At 36.8% G+C, this 15,975-nt stretch overlaps 1 protein-coding gene across 1 annotated transcript in view; it reads left to right on the forward strand.

Moving 5' to 3' along the window:
* Bmt2 (base methyltransferase of 25S rRNA 2 homolog) overlaps window positions 1-6,662 on the forward strand; it is a 49,624-nt gene extending 42,962 nt beyond the window's left edge. The window contains exons 4-5 of the mRNA XM_040728563.1: window positions 1,583-1,697; window positions 3,468-6,662. Of these exons, the coding sequence (XP_040584497.1) occupies window positions 1,583-1,697; window positions 3,468-4,097 (745 nt within the window). The 3' untranslated portion in view covers window positions 4,098-6,662. The remainder of the gene's footprint in view (window positions 1-1,582; window positions 1,698-3,467) is intronic.
* The last annotated feature ends 9,313 nt before the right edge of the window (window positions 6,663-15,975 follow it).

Consider the following 15,975-nt stretch of genomic DNA (forward strand, 5'->3'; position numbering starts at 1 on the left):
ACTTACAGTCTTTTGTTCCTTAACTTACCTCCTCACTGTTAATGCACTTTTAAAGCTAATTTTTCCAAATATTTTCATTATCTCAATATTAACATAGGATAACACAGTTCAGTAAATTCAGTTGCTTCTTCCTTTTAAATAAAAGACAATGATGTTTTTATTGCTTGATCTGTTTATTAATATTAAATGTCAAAGAAATTGGCATTCTAGGACATAGAATTATAATTCTAGTGTACTTGTCACACTTAGGGGACTAAGGCAGGAAGATGGCATCCAAATACTCAAATTTGCACAAGTATATGCTAGGCACTTCTCTGATTGCCGGCTAGACTTTTTACTCTGACTAAGCATTTTGTAACTATGCCACAAGAATTTGCTGACTTCTATCTTCCTTCAACTAGCTTATTGTCATATTTTAAAGACTACCCCATATTCCTATAACCTGTTCAGATAAGTTCTTATAATTACATTTTATTGACAAAAACTTGTTTTTAACTGAATCATATTTTGGTAATATCTTGTGTTGTGCACTAGTAGAGAAGTCCACTATAGGTGATTTGTAACAAAACAGATGACTGTCTGTTTCTATAAAATGGCAGGCTGTCAAGCTCTTAGCTGAATATATAACCCCTTTATTGCATCTCTTCTCGAAAACATCACTGTAAGATCTGTTTTAAAACCCCTCTAAAGTAAATGCTAGAACAAAGCTAGACAAGTCTCTACACTTTAGCTTTCAAAAAATACCGACATTTTGTCTTTGCAAAATTGTTTATGTTCTCTTTCCTTTATTTTTCCAGTGTGTCCGTATAAATTTTGTAGAGAAAATTATTATAACATTAGTTAAAATGACATATGTTCAAGGTTGAAATAGTCATACTATTTTAATTATTGTTTTTATCCAGACTATAGGGTTAGGACCAAAAAAAAAAAGGCCATTGTCTACTAACTAGAGCCATTATGATTTAAATTTCCTACCTCATGTTCTATTATTTTTGAAAATGAGTAATACTTGCATACAATAAGAAAGTTTTTTGTTTTAAAGAATTCTATTTTATTAATTGTTTTTCTTTGGTTCATTTAAGTCATTGAGCCAAGTTAAAGTGAAATCTAATTGACTATTGAGAATTAATTTGAGCTTATTTTTCCCTATATAACAATAGATCTCAAAATGTCTTGTATGGGTTTCAGACACTTTCGGGGTTTTTTTTAGAGAAACGTTATTTTCACAATAATAAGTTGCCTTTTTTGTATTTTAATTTCTTCTGTTAGAGTGGTATTTTCAGAGTATTTCTTCATGCTGAGAAATACCACAGAAGTGTAAATGGTCAAACAGCTCCTAGAGTCCATTGTATGGCAGATATTAAAGACAGTTCAAGAAACAGAAAACAAAGGCTCACTTTTTACAACAACTTTGAAACTTTTCATTTAAAGATTATTCCTATTTTGCCATAGAATGCATAAATATAACTGTCAACATCAACAGCATTTCTTCAAGCCCTCCTTCCAGGAGCTAATAGTCTACGTGATAATCTTTCTTCTCCATGTGAATCTGTTTGCTTTTTAAGAGTATGTCTGTTTTCAGGTTGCTTCAAGCCTCAGGAAAGATCAGATTACTTGATGTTGGCAGCTGCTTTAATCCATTTTTGAAGTTTGAAGAATTTCTAACTGTTGGCATAGATATTGTACCTGCTGTAGAGGTATGTGGTTTTATTTACAGACTTGATTTTTTTCTTTTTACATGTATCTTTAAAAAGGAAAAGCACTTTCTTTACATTCTTAAAATAGCAAAGATATACTTCTGATATACCAACATGTAAATTATTTCTATTCAAAAATAAATACAGGTTCTGAAATTTTTTAGCATTTAGCTAAATAATATTAATGTTTTATTTTTTATTATTTTGTTTTGTTTTGTTCCTCCTTTGTATCTAGGAAGCCAGAATTTGGACGTATGCTATAGTAAAACCATTGTGATTTAGAAATCTGTAGGTTGCAAAGATGTCTTTGTAACACCTTTGTTACAGAGTGAAGCAATACAACGGAAAGTGTATTGCTTAGGATTCATAGTTGTTTGCCTCTGAACAACATATACAGAGATTCTCCTGTCCCAGCCTCCTTTTGGGGAGCTTAGCTTACCGTATTTCTTTAGCATGTTAGTATTCAGCCAAATATGAAATATTTCTTTGTTGTATTTACCTCAGCCATTGATGGTGTTAATTAAATTTAATGTGTATTTGCTTCAAGGCAGGAATTGTAGGCATTAGCTTTTAAAAGTCGTGTCAGTATCATTTTTAACTGTTACTCAACTTTAAAGAGTGTCAGCATCATTCTTTCTATTCTGTATTATCTGTCAGTCACCTCTCTGTCACTGTGACAAAGTACTTGACAAAGTCAAATTTTGGAGGTAAAGTTATTCTTGTCTCAGGGTGTCAGAGGTTGCAGTCAGCTAGCTTATTCACTCTGAGCCTGAGGCAAGGCAGACTCTCCTCAAACAGAGATACAGATAGAGACTGAGACAGCATCCATTGCTTTAATTAGGCTGCACCGTGTACATTTTTTGTCACCTCCCAATAGTCCATTCACCCGTGAACCCATCACCCCACCAGTCCACCACTATGCTTAGTTTTTTTGTTTAGTCACCTCCCTCACTCCTGACATCCACGACGTGAGTTCCAGTGGCTGGTTTGCAAGTCTTTAGTACACATTCTTTGACAGACATCTCAGTTATAAACTGTGTAACATATACCAACTCCGACAATCTCCTTAAAAGTTTTTCCTGTTTTGTTTTGTGTTTTTGGCTTTTTTTGTTGTTTGTTTGTTTTTGCTTATTTGGCTAACAGTTGATAATAAATATTAATGTTTCTACCATTAGAAATTAATCATTCCTGTATGTTCTTACCTAAATTAAATTATAAATAAGTATCAATTTTAAATAGATGCTTTAACATTTTCCTAATTTTGAGAGTGTATTTGTTTGTATCTATAGAGTGATGATTAGAAATTTGGAGGACTTAATTACTCAAATTTTAACTTTTTGCGCACAGGGCATGGTAGTACATATATAGTGGTACACACATACATGGTGGTCCACATACTTGAAAGGAGGAGACAAAGGGTTCAGGAGCCCCGAGTTAGCCTTGACTTTGAAGTTTGAGGTTACCCTGGACCACTGGAGACTCTGTCTCAGAAAGATAAAAAATAATAAACAAAAGGAAAATCTGTATAGAATTAGAAGGAAAGGGTTGCTGAATTCTGTTGAAAAGCTGTGAGATGTTAAATATTGCTGTGTACAACACTTATTAGGGTAAACATATTCTTGAATTTGTTTTTGTTGTTGTTGTTGTTTTTTCCTTTCTGAGACAGGCTGGCTTCTAGCATATACAGTCCTGAGTATTGGGATTACAGGCATGCATGCAACAATCTTTGAAATTCTTAATATGCCTTTGTTGTTGTTTTTATTTCCACAGAGTGTGTATAAGTGTGACTTCCTGAACTTACAGCTTCAGCAGCCTCTCCAGCTTGCACAAGATGCTATAGACGCTTTCCTGAAGCAGCTGAAAAATCCTATTGATTCTCTTCCTGGAGAACTTTTCCATGTGGTTGTTTTCTCTCTCCTCCTTTCCTATTTTCCATCACCCTACCAGCGATGGATTTGCTGCAAGAAAGCCCATGAGCTGTTAGTGCTGAACGGTTTATTGCTAATCATCACCCCTGATTCCTCCCATCAGAACCGGCATGCTATGATGATGAAGAGCTGGAGGATTGCTATAGAATCCCTGGGCTTTAAACGCTTCAAGTATTCCAAATTTTCTCATATGCATCTCATGGCTTTTAGGAAAACTTCCCTTAAAACCACAAGTGACTTGGTTAGTAGGAACTACCCAGGGATGTTATATATTCCTCAAGATTTCAACAGTGTAGAAGATGAGGAGTATTCTAACCCTTCCTGCTATGTCCGGTCAGATATAGAAGATGAACAACTAGCGTATGGTTTCACGGAGCTCCCCGATGCTCCTTATGACTCAGATTCTGGAGAAAGTCAAGCCAGCTCTATTCCATTCTATGAGCTAGAAGATCCCATTTTACTGTTAAGTTAATATAAAAGCAAAAGGCCCTTCCATTCCAGACTCCTAAACCATATTGCTTACACTAATCAGAATACTAACATGAACTCAGTATTTAAAGCCTGGTTTGCATAGAAGAAATGCAAACATTTACAGAGTTTGCTATTTTTTTCTACTTCTGGATTTCAAAATTTATTCTTATATAGGAAGCTTACAGTTCCATGCAGAGTGACTTCATCTTAGCAGAAACCACTGTTACTTTAGCATTTTTCATTAAGATTTAAAAAGGTACCTCTTTTCTCCTTAGTGCTGTTGTGAAGTCTAAATTACTATGTATGTTCCTTTCGGTCTAGTGTTGACTTTACACCATTGCCATGAGGAACCTTAAGATGTGTAGAAAGCTGTAGATTGCACTTTGATGACTCACAAGTTACATATTTCACACATAGGTTGGTTTAGTTGTTTGTGGTACACTTATCTTTTCCTTTAAATTGTTACCTATTATGGAAAATATTTTCCCCTCAGTTTAATCTGATGATATGGTATTCCTGGATCTTTTTGAAATGGGTGACAAATCTTAATATTAAGCTTATTTTGGAAACATTAGACATTGGAAGAGTGATTTCCCAAGTTATGTTCTAATTTCATTAACACAGTACAGCAAACACCATTGCCAAAGTAATATTTTCCATGACTTTCCTACTAATTTAGGCTTCGGTGTTACAGTCCATTTTACCTGTAAAAGTTCATTTTTATTTTTTAAAACTTAGAGTACATTTACAAAATTTTGTGCTTAAGCAAGGAGCAATGTATAATACTCAATACTGACTGAGACCACCTCTGTGAAAGGGTTTGCACTTATAAGAGTTTATTGAGACCAGCTGTGATAGGGTTCTTACCTGTCCATTAAGGCGGTGCTGCACTACAAGTTTGGAATTCCATTGACCTTTTGGAAATTATCCCTCTACTGATATCTCATAGAATGGTCTTGACCTATTGGTACCCTAATTTCTTTCTAATCCCTAGCAGATAATTTTCTGTGATTATATAAACAATTAGTTGGCTGTGGGAAATTTCCCTTTCCACATTGATAAATGCCTTTCTGTGTTTCTGAATCAGAAGCAAATGAGAACTATATGTCCAAACAAGACAAGTTCAACCAGTTTTAAAAACATGCAGTCCACATTGTCTTGTCAGCCAGCAATTGTCATGTAAACTATCATTTTTAAGCGTGCCACTGTGTGGATTTTTTTCAAGTGGTTATTACATTAAAATTACCTCATACTGAGGTGTTTGCACTGAAATATAACAGTTTCAGATTTCATGGTTAATGGTGTGTGTGTATGTGTGTGTGTGTGTGTATATGTATGCGCGTACGTGTTTGTGCACACGAATGTGTATTTTTAAAGGAAACTTGCATTTTCAATAGTTAATCCTAAATTTCATAAACTGCACTTCTTTATTCTGGTTAACTGATGTTTTTGTGCTTATTGTGAATTGCTATAGTTAACTTTGAATGTCAAATTTTATTTAGAAATACATAAACTTACCCTTTAAAATAGGTTCATTGTGTATATCAAATATTTCAAGTTCAGTTTCACAGGGTAAATTAATGAAAGTAACATGATTATAACTAATTTTAGAAAAGTCAGTTGTGTAAATGCAATAAACATTGGTTGTTCAAATATGCCATAAGTAACTTGAAATTTCTCATTTGCTTTAAATAGCATACAGTTCCATAATTACTAGAGTTGATATATCTTTTCATTTAGGCACTACAGGATAATGTCTTACAGTTCCCTCAAAAGAAAAGACAAAGATTGAAAAGGCACTGTGTTCAGGATCAAACAAAACTATGTTTTGGTAGCATCCCTCTTACCACACTGTTTGTTTTACTTACTAATTACAATTCTAAGAGAGAAAAAAAAAGAAAATACACCGAATGAAATTGCTTTGAAAGTAAATGAAAAGAGTGCTTTGGAAGAATGATCTTGGTATGACCTTTGAGATAGTTTCTGTGTTACAGCAAAAATGTTGGTGCTACAAATTCTTGTGATTGTTTACTGACATTGAGTCTGCTTTTTCCAAGGCATGCATGATGTATTTTAAGCAGTACTTAAAAATATCTCTTTATGAGAACTACTACCACTTAGTATAAATGTTTGATTTTGTGTCATTTGTTACTGTAAACTTAGCTTACTCAAATTAGAACTTACACCAATACATATTCCCCAAGGCCAGTTCAGGGTGTAAATGCTGAAATATGAGCACTTGGTGGGGCCAGATTATATAAGTGAAGTTAATAGTGTCCTTTCAGTATTGTATGGGTACGCTAAATATTGTTTCATTTGGATATGAATAATTTAAGGGACTTCCCGTCACATTCACAGCAATTCCTCCAAAATAATTTGGTATTTCAAAAACAGATGATAATCATGTGGTTGGTTGGGCTCATCGGGATCGTGAACAGATCATGTGGTTTTATCATAGTTGCAAAGTGGTTGGAGGTAGTAAACCTGAAAATGTACGTCTGTGTTTGTTGTATTTTTTCACATTTTGTGAACAAAGCACATTTATTAAAAAATTTAAATTTTCTAATATTCTTTGTCTGTTACTTGTACATTTGAAAAGCTTTTTTTATTATTTGTTTGTTTTTGGAGTCAGGGTTTCTCTGTGTAGCCCTGGCTGTCTTGGAACTTGCTCTGTAGAGCAGGCTAGCCTCAAAATCAGAGATCCACCTGTCTTTGCCTCCCATATGCAAGGATTAGAGGCATGCATCACCGTTTCCTGGCAAGGCTTTTGGTCTTCAGTGTGTTTTCCTAAAAAATTTGAAATCTGGGAAGCAACTTAGAATTTGACTTTTAGAATTTTGCATCTCATTTAGTCAAGTCCCTTTGTGTCATAAACTCATTCCCGGAGATCTGGAGAGTGCAAGTGACTTCCTGTTAACTGCCCTGTTCTTCATGACAAATAACAGCAGACATTCTCATTAAGTTTATATCCATCATATGTAATTGATTCTCAAAGAAAAGGAAATGTGATAGCAGTTGTTACAGTTAAGTATCTTTCCCTTTAGGGTAATGTCCAGCTTTCCCATGAAAGATTTTTAATTGAACAATTAAACAATTTAATTGTTAATTTTAATTGTTTGTATTTTACCATGTACAATTGTTATGTGAGTTTTCTTGACCTGGCTGGTCCCACCACCACTTTAGCCCCAAATGATCACAAAGACGCTATTTTAGTCATGAAACTGTTGGCCTTTTGGCTATGGTTTTTTTATTGGCTAGCTTTGACTTAATTATTAACCCATAACTACTAGTATAATTGTTTCCATGTGGTCTTCTCTTACCAGAGAAAGGTTCAAGGACCTGTTACTCCTCTGGTGTCCTACATCTCGACTGTTCACTGTCTCGGCAGTGAAGAGAGAAGAAGAGCTAGATTTCCTGTTTGTCTTTGCTTATATCCTGATTCTACCTAGCTACGTCACTTCCTGCCTGGTCAATCAACCAATCCATGTTTTATTCATTAACGAATAAGAGAAACATACACAGAAGGACTTCCCCCATCATCACCTCTTTTCTGTCTAAATAAAAAGAAGGCATTTAACATTAACATAGTAAAATTATATATAATAAAACACTTATCAAATAAGAACTATAGTTATAATATTTAGTTCTTTAACATTTGGCAAAATTTAAAGAAAATATTCTATCATCTATCTTTGGGGCTGAAGTGGCAGCGGGGCCTAGCCAGGCCAGAAACATTCAGGTAACAGACAATATGCTGGAGAAACAGCAGGCATGAAGTGATTTAGTCCCTTACTTTCTTGGAGCTTATAATATAATAGAAAAGTCAAGCGTCCCTTGTACCATCTTTCTATGTAAGGAATGATTGCTTCCTGATCCTATAGGCTTTCTGCTTATGCTTAGGATCCCTCATTTATTTCCCAGAAGTAGAACAGGTGTTGTGGAGCAGGTTTTAAATGCTCACACACTTGCACACAAACACAAAACAGTTCAGCAAATTGCATCGCTCACTACTCCAGAAAAGCAGGAGCTAAGTAGAAATCATCTGATTGTAAAAGAAATAAAAATGCATTGGAGCATTTGTCCATTTCCCACACGTTCCTGAGTTCAGTGCAAGTGCAGCAGTGATACTCCTCGGGAAGCAGTCAGCAGAGGGTAGATTTAAGGTGTGGGCTGCAAACATAGCTCAGGGAGAGAGAATGTGCTTAGCATGTACAAGGCCCTAGCTTCAATCCCCTGCGCTATATTAATACAGTGTTTCACAGTGTTAGATAACGAAGGTGGACATGGCAGGGCGGTGGTGGCGCACGCCTTTAATCCCAGCACTCGGGAGGCAGAGGCAGGCGGATCTCTGTGAGTTCGAGGCTGGGCTGGACCGACAGCCTCCAAAACAATACAGAGAAACCCTGTCTCGAAAAACCAAAAAAAAAAAAAAAAAACCAAAAAAACAAAGGTGGACATGGCATTTTACTTTTCTCAGTCATTTCACTCTTAAATTATCATCTATGATAGTGGAGAAAAATCACATGATCCACTGTGAAGCTACCCCATCCCCACAGTACCAGTCTTAGTCTATATTGTACAATGCCCAGAGAATAGGCATTTTACCACAGCCAGCAACTGCAATAACTTTTAGGCCCTTCCTATAAATGTCATAATGGAAAGAAGTGTAGTGATACCTTGCTTGTACAAATAAAGCCTGTCTGGAGGTCAGAGCATAGAGCTTGCTGCTAGCTAACCATAGAGGTCTGGAGGTCTGTACAGACAGGAAGTGAGATGGCTGAGTGGAGAAAGGAATACAGGCAGGAGGAAACAGGAGCTCACTCTATTTTCCACTGGGAAGCTAGTGAGGTGAAGGTGGCTTTGGCTTGCTTCTACTCTGATCTCAGCACTTTCTGGCTCCAGACTTTTATTATTAAGACCTATTAGAACTCACGTTGCATAGAAGTGCCGAGTTTCCTAAACAATACTCAATAGAGAAATGCAATGTTCAACACCTAGGAAGTATTTTACCTTTAAATTTGATTTGTATGTACTATCCTTAAATTGAATGCTTTGACTTAAAAATAGATTCACAATTTCAGTAGCTCACTGTGTTTTTAAGTTTGTTTTATTGGGAGTTTTGTCTGTTGTATTTATTTGTTTTGTTGAAACAACCTTACTGTGTAGTCTAAGAAGGCCTTCAACTCCCAGAAATTCTCTGGCCTCAGCCTCCTAACTCTTGGAATTGCAGGCATAAGCCACCACACCTGGCTTGTTTGTTAGGACAATATTCCTCTTACTTATAACTCTATGTAATCATAATTTGTATTTATTAGAAGTAGTATCTCACCTAGCTTCATTTTTTAAGGATTTATTTTTTATGTGTATGAGTGTTTGCCCTTGTGTGTGTATGTGTGTACCATATTCATGCCTGGTGGCCATGGGATTCTGAAAAGGGCATCCAGTTCTCTGGAGATGGATTTCCAGACTGCTGTGTTTGTGTTGTAAGCTGCTTTATTGTGGGCGCTGGAAACCGAGCCTGGGTCCTCTGTAGATGTAGCAAGCACTCTTAATTACTGAGCCATCTTTACAGCCATGTAGTGTGAATTAAAAAAAAATCTGTTCAGTTTTGAAATACCATAAAGCATTACCTAATATTCTTATTCTTAATAATAAAAGTAATAAACTACTTTGCTTTATACATTCATTTTTATAGTTTCTGATACTGGGTCCATCCGCATCAAATATGCTCATGTTTTATATCACTTTGTTGGAACTGGAGACCAGGGCTTTGACTTCAACAGGTCTAGGGAGCAGTTCCAGCTTTATTTCATAGTTCATTAGAAGGAGAGCTTTGTTTCCAGTGGTGCCTAGAGTTCACAGCAGGGTTTTAGCTCTTGCAGTGTGGAAGCTCCTGGTTTAGCCTGTGATCAGCATGGAACCCTGCCTGCCTATAGCCTTACCATCACCCAGCCACAACCAGATCACCTCAGCTACCCCACCTAGGAGTCTGTTCCATTCTTTACCAGTCTCATGCTCTGAATTTTATGTACTACTGCATCTCAGGCAGATGCTCCAAAAACAACCAAATAGATTTGGAAAAGGTAGATGTTAAAACTGGAAGACAAACCCAGTCTAACAGATCATAAGACACAGCAAAGAAATACAACTACCAGCTACAACCTATTTCTAAATTCCCACGTCCCCTATAATGGAGTCCTGTTGGGGAAGTCCTGTGTATATGTCAATAAAGCACTGCTGGCCAATAGGGAATCAAGATAGGTGGGACTAGGAGTCCAGGAGGACTCTGGGAAGGAGAAACACAGGAAGTCAAGATGTAACACCGTGGGGTAGGAAGCCCAGAAACTTCTCCGGTAAGAGATATACTTAGATTAACAATTATGGGGTAATTACTTAAGTCAGAGCTAGCCAGTAAGAAACAAGCAAGGCCAATACTTCATAATTAATATAGCCTCCTGTGTGTTATTTGGGGTCTACAACTTGGCAGAGCCCAGGTGACTGGCAGGTGATAAACCAAAGCGGCTAGCAAGGAAAAGCCTCCCTTTACAGAGTCCAAAATCACACAGATAACTGAAGTGTCTGAGACAGAATTCAGAAGTTTACGTTGTAAAAAAATTAATGACTTACTGAAGAATCAAACAGTTACACAAACTAACAAAGTCAAAGACCTTTACAGGATAATATCCAAAGTGAATTTTAAACAACAAATTGGAGGTGTGCATCCAAATTATGGAGGGAAATTGAACCAAACATACTGGAAAGAAAGTGTCAAAATTGGCACCAGAAAGCATCAACAGACAAAACCATGAAGGGAAATGAATGACAGGGATAGGAAACAAAAATATAATCTGACATGTATAGGGGAAAAACATTAAAGAATAAAGAAAATGATCAGTATTTTCAAGAAGCTTAGGACACAGTCAAGAGTCTAGATGTAAAACTTCATGTCACAGAAGAAAGAATAGAGATTAAAATCAAAAGGAATAAGCTGTTAAGTGAAATTATAGCAGAACCATTCCCAAACCTTGAGAATGAAGTAGACCAAGCACAAGAAACATAGATATTCCAAGAGAAGAAACCCCAGGACATCATAGTCAAGATGTCAAAAATGGAATAATAATGTGATAATAGAAAAAGACCAACTCACATACAAAGCTAGGAATCATAATAACCTCAGACCTTTAATCAGAAATCCTAAGAACCAGAAAAACACAGAATAATGCTTTAAGCTCCAAAATTAAGAATGGAGCATGAATGCTATGCCCATCAAAGTTAGTTTTCAAAACTGATGTAGAGATATGGATATTTTAAGACAATTACATCAGACAATTCATAACAACCAAGCCAACATTGCAGCAAGTTCTGAAAGGAATTCTCTGTTGGGAGGAAGAAGAAATAAAGCTTCTAGGCAAGCACATCAGAGGGCACACCAAGAAATGAACAAACAAATGAAGAAAAAGCCAGGAAAGTGTCAATCATGTCAACACAGCAAAACAGTAAAATCTGAAAACTAATGGAGAAATAAAGGAAATACCAATAATCTAGTAAACACTGTCTGACAACTCCTTATACATTAACAGGTTCCTTTCAATAATAATCTTTAAGTGGTCTCACTTGGCCGATAGATAAGATACAGAACTGTCTGGATTAAAGTTACCTTGATAAAATACATTAGCAAAGACATACAAAATTTAAGTACAAATGGGATCAAATTGCCAAGAAAAGTTAGGAACCATAAACAAGCAGACAAAGCTATCCCCATGTTTGACAAAGACTTCAAAACTAAGAAGAGATAAAGAGTGGCACTATGCATTTATAAAAGAAAAGCAAGCCAAAAAATGCACCATTTGTAAACATTTAGCCAGAACCTTGGGCTTCAAGTTCCATGAAATAACCACATTGACAAAGCTATCCCCATATTTGACAAAGTAGACTTCAAACTAATCAGAAGAGATAAAGAGTGGCACTATGCATTTATAAAAGAAAAGCAAGCCAAAAAATACACCATTTGTGAACAGTTAGCCAGAACCTTGAGCTTCAAGTTCCATGAAATAACCACTGAAAATCATTAAAAGGGATACATGGATCCTGCCACAGCAACAGTGGGAAACTTCAATCCTTACTCTGAGACATGGCCACTGTCACAGAAACATTGGGAGATTCAAGTCCCCCCACTCTGAGGTTTCCGAAACTAAAATTTCAAAGCTAGGGTAAAATAACAAGTTATTACAAAAAGGGGTTTGGAGCCACTGGCTGCTGATTCCAAAGGACTCAGGTTCAATTCCCAGCACCCCAGCTCCCTAGCATGTGCATAATAACTCACAATCATTTGTAACTCAAGTCCCAGGGATTTGACACCCTTTGGGCCTCTATGGGCATTGCATGTGTGTGGTACACAGACACATGTAGAGAAAACTTCCACAAACACACTTTTTTAAAGCTAAAGCATATCTACTGGTGGTGTCCTTGTTAGGATGATTAGCAAGTCATGTTGGTGAGACTTAATGGGTGTAGGTTCTGATATTTTTAGGAAATGTCTCAGTCTCACAGCAAACTCCCCATTCCTCTGGATCTTAAAATATTTCTGTTCCCTCTGCCATAATGAGTCCTGAGTCTTAGGTGCAGAATTGTGTAGTAGATGTGTCAGTTGGGAACTGGGCTCCACAACTCTGCATTTTGATTGGTTGTTGCAAAGAGATGTTGCCTTGATGAGATGCTGAGGACATAGTTAGGGATTTTTCTGGTTTAGTAAAGTGTTTCTAGGTGCACATATATGTGTGAAAAACAAAGCAAAATGAGGCCAAAGAGAACAAAGGGTATGCATGGGGGAAGGAGGGGGGTTTACATGGTGATGTTTGGTGGGAGGTAAGAGAAGGGGAAGATGATGTACTTGTATTAGAATCTGAAAAAAAAATTTTTTAAAAGTTAAGGTGCACCATCAGTCAACTAAACTTAACAGATACATAAATGACACTCTACCCAAAAGCAGGTCATGTACATTCTTCTGAGTGGCATTTAGCACCCTCTGCAAAACTGTTCATGTCATGGGCAATAAATCAAGGTTAAACAAATAGTTTTGGATCAGTGGTGGATCATTAAAGAAATCTGAGGAAATCTAAAAGTTCCTAGTGTGAAACAAAAAGGAAAATACAACTTACAAGAAACTCTACAACATAAGCAAGGCAGTCGTAAGAAGACAGGCCAGGAGCAGCGCACACCTTTGATCCCAGTACTCGGGAGGCAAAGGAAGGTGGATCTCAGTGAATTCAAGGTCAGTCTGGTATGCATGATGAGTTCCAAGACAGCTAGAGCTATTTCATAGAGAAACCCTGTCTCAAAGAAATCACACACAAAAAAAGACAATTTATAGCTATATGCATTCATGCCAGAAAGGGCATTTGAAGTAAACATTCCAATGACACACATCAAGGCTCTGAAAAACAAGAAGTCAGTAACGATGATGATGATGATGATGACGACGACGATAATAATAATATGATGATGGTGAAGATGTTTAAATCTGGGAAGAAATTAATGAGATAGACCAAAATAAATATATAAGTCAACTAAAGACTAAAGCTTTAATTATTTGAAAAAGGTGAGAAAATTGACAAAACCATAGACAAACTGGCAAAAGGAAGAAGGAGAAAGTGAAACTTAAGGAAGTTATAGGTGGCAGAGGCCAGAGGTGAGCTCTGGGTCCCCATCTTAGATCTGAATCCCTCCCTCTCGCCCTCTCTCGGGTCCCCTGGGGGACTGCAGCTAGGTCGACTCACCCTCAGACTGCTGGCCAAGCGACCAGGAGCCTACAGAGAGACAGAGGACAGAGAATATTGGGTTTGCTTGCACCCACTGAAAGGGAACCCTGATTCCATGCCCACCAGGAGATGAAGAGGCTTTTTCTACACCCACTGGAAGAAGCGATGGGAAAGAGGCAATATAAGAACACACTCAGCAACCGAAAAACAAATATGAGACCACCAGAGTCTAGAGATTCTACACCATCAAGACCTGAACACCCCAGTTCAGATAAAGCAGAAGGGAATGACCTTAAAAACACCTTCATGAAAATGATAGAGGCCCTAAATGAGGATATGAGAAAATCCCTTAAAGAAATGGGAGAAACAACAAACCAAAAAGTCCAATAAATGCAAGTAAGGGAGGAAAACATGAAGCAAAAATTATAAGACACAATTCAAACAATGCAAGGGTTGAGAGCTTATGTGGAAACAATAAAAAAACACAGTATGAGGGAATGCTGGAAATAGATTAACTAGGGAAAAGGTCAAGTACTACAGATGCAAGCATAACCAACAGAAAACAAGAGATGGAAGAAAGAATATCAGGTGTTGAAGACACACTAGGAGAAATAGATTCATCGACCAAAGAAAATCTTAAGTACAACAAATCCCTAACACAAAACATACAGGAAATGTGGGACACTGTGAAAAGACCAAACCTAAGAATAGTAGACACAGAAGAAGGTGAAGACACCCAACTCAAAGGGACAGAAAACATATTCAACAAAATCATAGACGAAAACTTTCCCAACTTAAATAAAGACATAACAATGAAGGTACAAGAAACTTACAGAACACCAAATAGAGTGGACCACACAAAAAGTCCCCTCACCACAAAATAATCAAGACCCCAAGCAGATAGAATAAAGGAAGAATACTTAGAGCAGCTAAGGAAAAAGGTCAAATAGCATATAAAGGCAAACCTATAAGAATTACACCTGACTTCTCCATGGAAACTCTAAAAGCCAGAAGGTCCTGGATAGATATTCTATCAACACTAAGAGACCACAGATGCCAGCCCAGACTACTATTCCCAGCAAAGCTTTCAATCACTACAGATGGAGAAAACAAGATATTCCATGACAAAACAAGATTTAAACAATACATATCCACTAACCCAGCCCTACAGAAAGTTCTAGAAGGAAAACTCCAATGCAAAGAAGTTAGCTACAACCAGACAAACATAGGTAATAGGTTATCCAACTTTACCAACTTCCAAAAGAGAAAAGGTGTGGAAATCCACACACAATTCGACCACCATCAACCATTCCAAAACAAACAAGAATGAGCAATCAAAGGTAATTAATATCCCACAGTACTAATGGTCTTAACTCGCCCATAAAAACACAGGCTAACAGAATGGATTCGAAGACAGAATCCATTCTTCTGCTGCATACAAGAAACACACCTCAGCTTCAAATACAGATGTTACCTCAGAGTTAGTGGTTGGGAAAAGATTTTTCAATCAAATGGACCCAAGAAACAAGCAGGGGTAGCAATCATAATATTTAACAAACGGAAATCAATCAAAGAGATGAAGAAGGTCATTTCATATTCATCACAGGAAAAATCCACCATGATGAAGTATCAATTCTGAACATCTATACTCCAAATACAAAGACATCCACATTTGTAAAAGAGACATTACTAAAACTCAAACCACACATAAAACCTCACACACTTATAGTGGGAGATTTCAACACCCCACTCTCACCACTAGACAGGACTACCAGAAAGAAAATTAACAAGGAAACATAGGAATTAATAAAAGTTATGACCCTATTGGGTTTAACAGACATCTACAGAACATTCCATCGAAACACAAATGAATATACCTTCTTCTCAGTGTCACATGGAAACTTCTTAAAAATCAAACACATACTTGGCAACATATCAAACCTCAGCAGGTACAAAAAAATTGGAATAACTCCATGTATCTCATCAGACCACCATGCTTTAAAGTTAGAATTCAACAACAACACAAATTGCAGAAACCCTACAAACTCGTGAAAATTGAATAATGCACAATTCCACCACTCCTGGGTCACAGAACAAATAAAAAAGAAATTAAAGACTTCC

Source organism: Mesocricetus auratus, unplaced genomic scaffold (genome assembly GCF_017639785.1).
Source record: "Mesocricetus auratus isolate SY011 unplaced genomic scaffold, BCM_Maur_2.0 Super-Scaffold_100019, whole genome shotgun sequence".
NCBI classification, from domain to species: domain Eukaryota; kingdom Metazoa; phylum Chordata; class Mammalia; order Rodentia; family Cricetidae; genus Mesocricetus; species Mesocricetus auratus.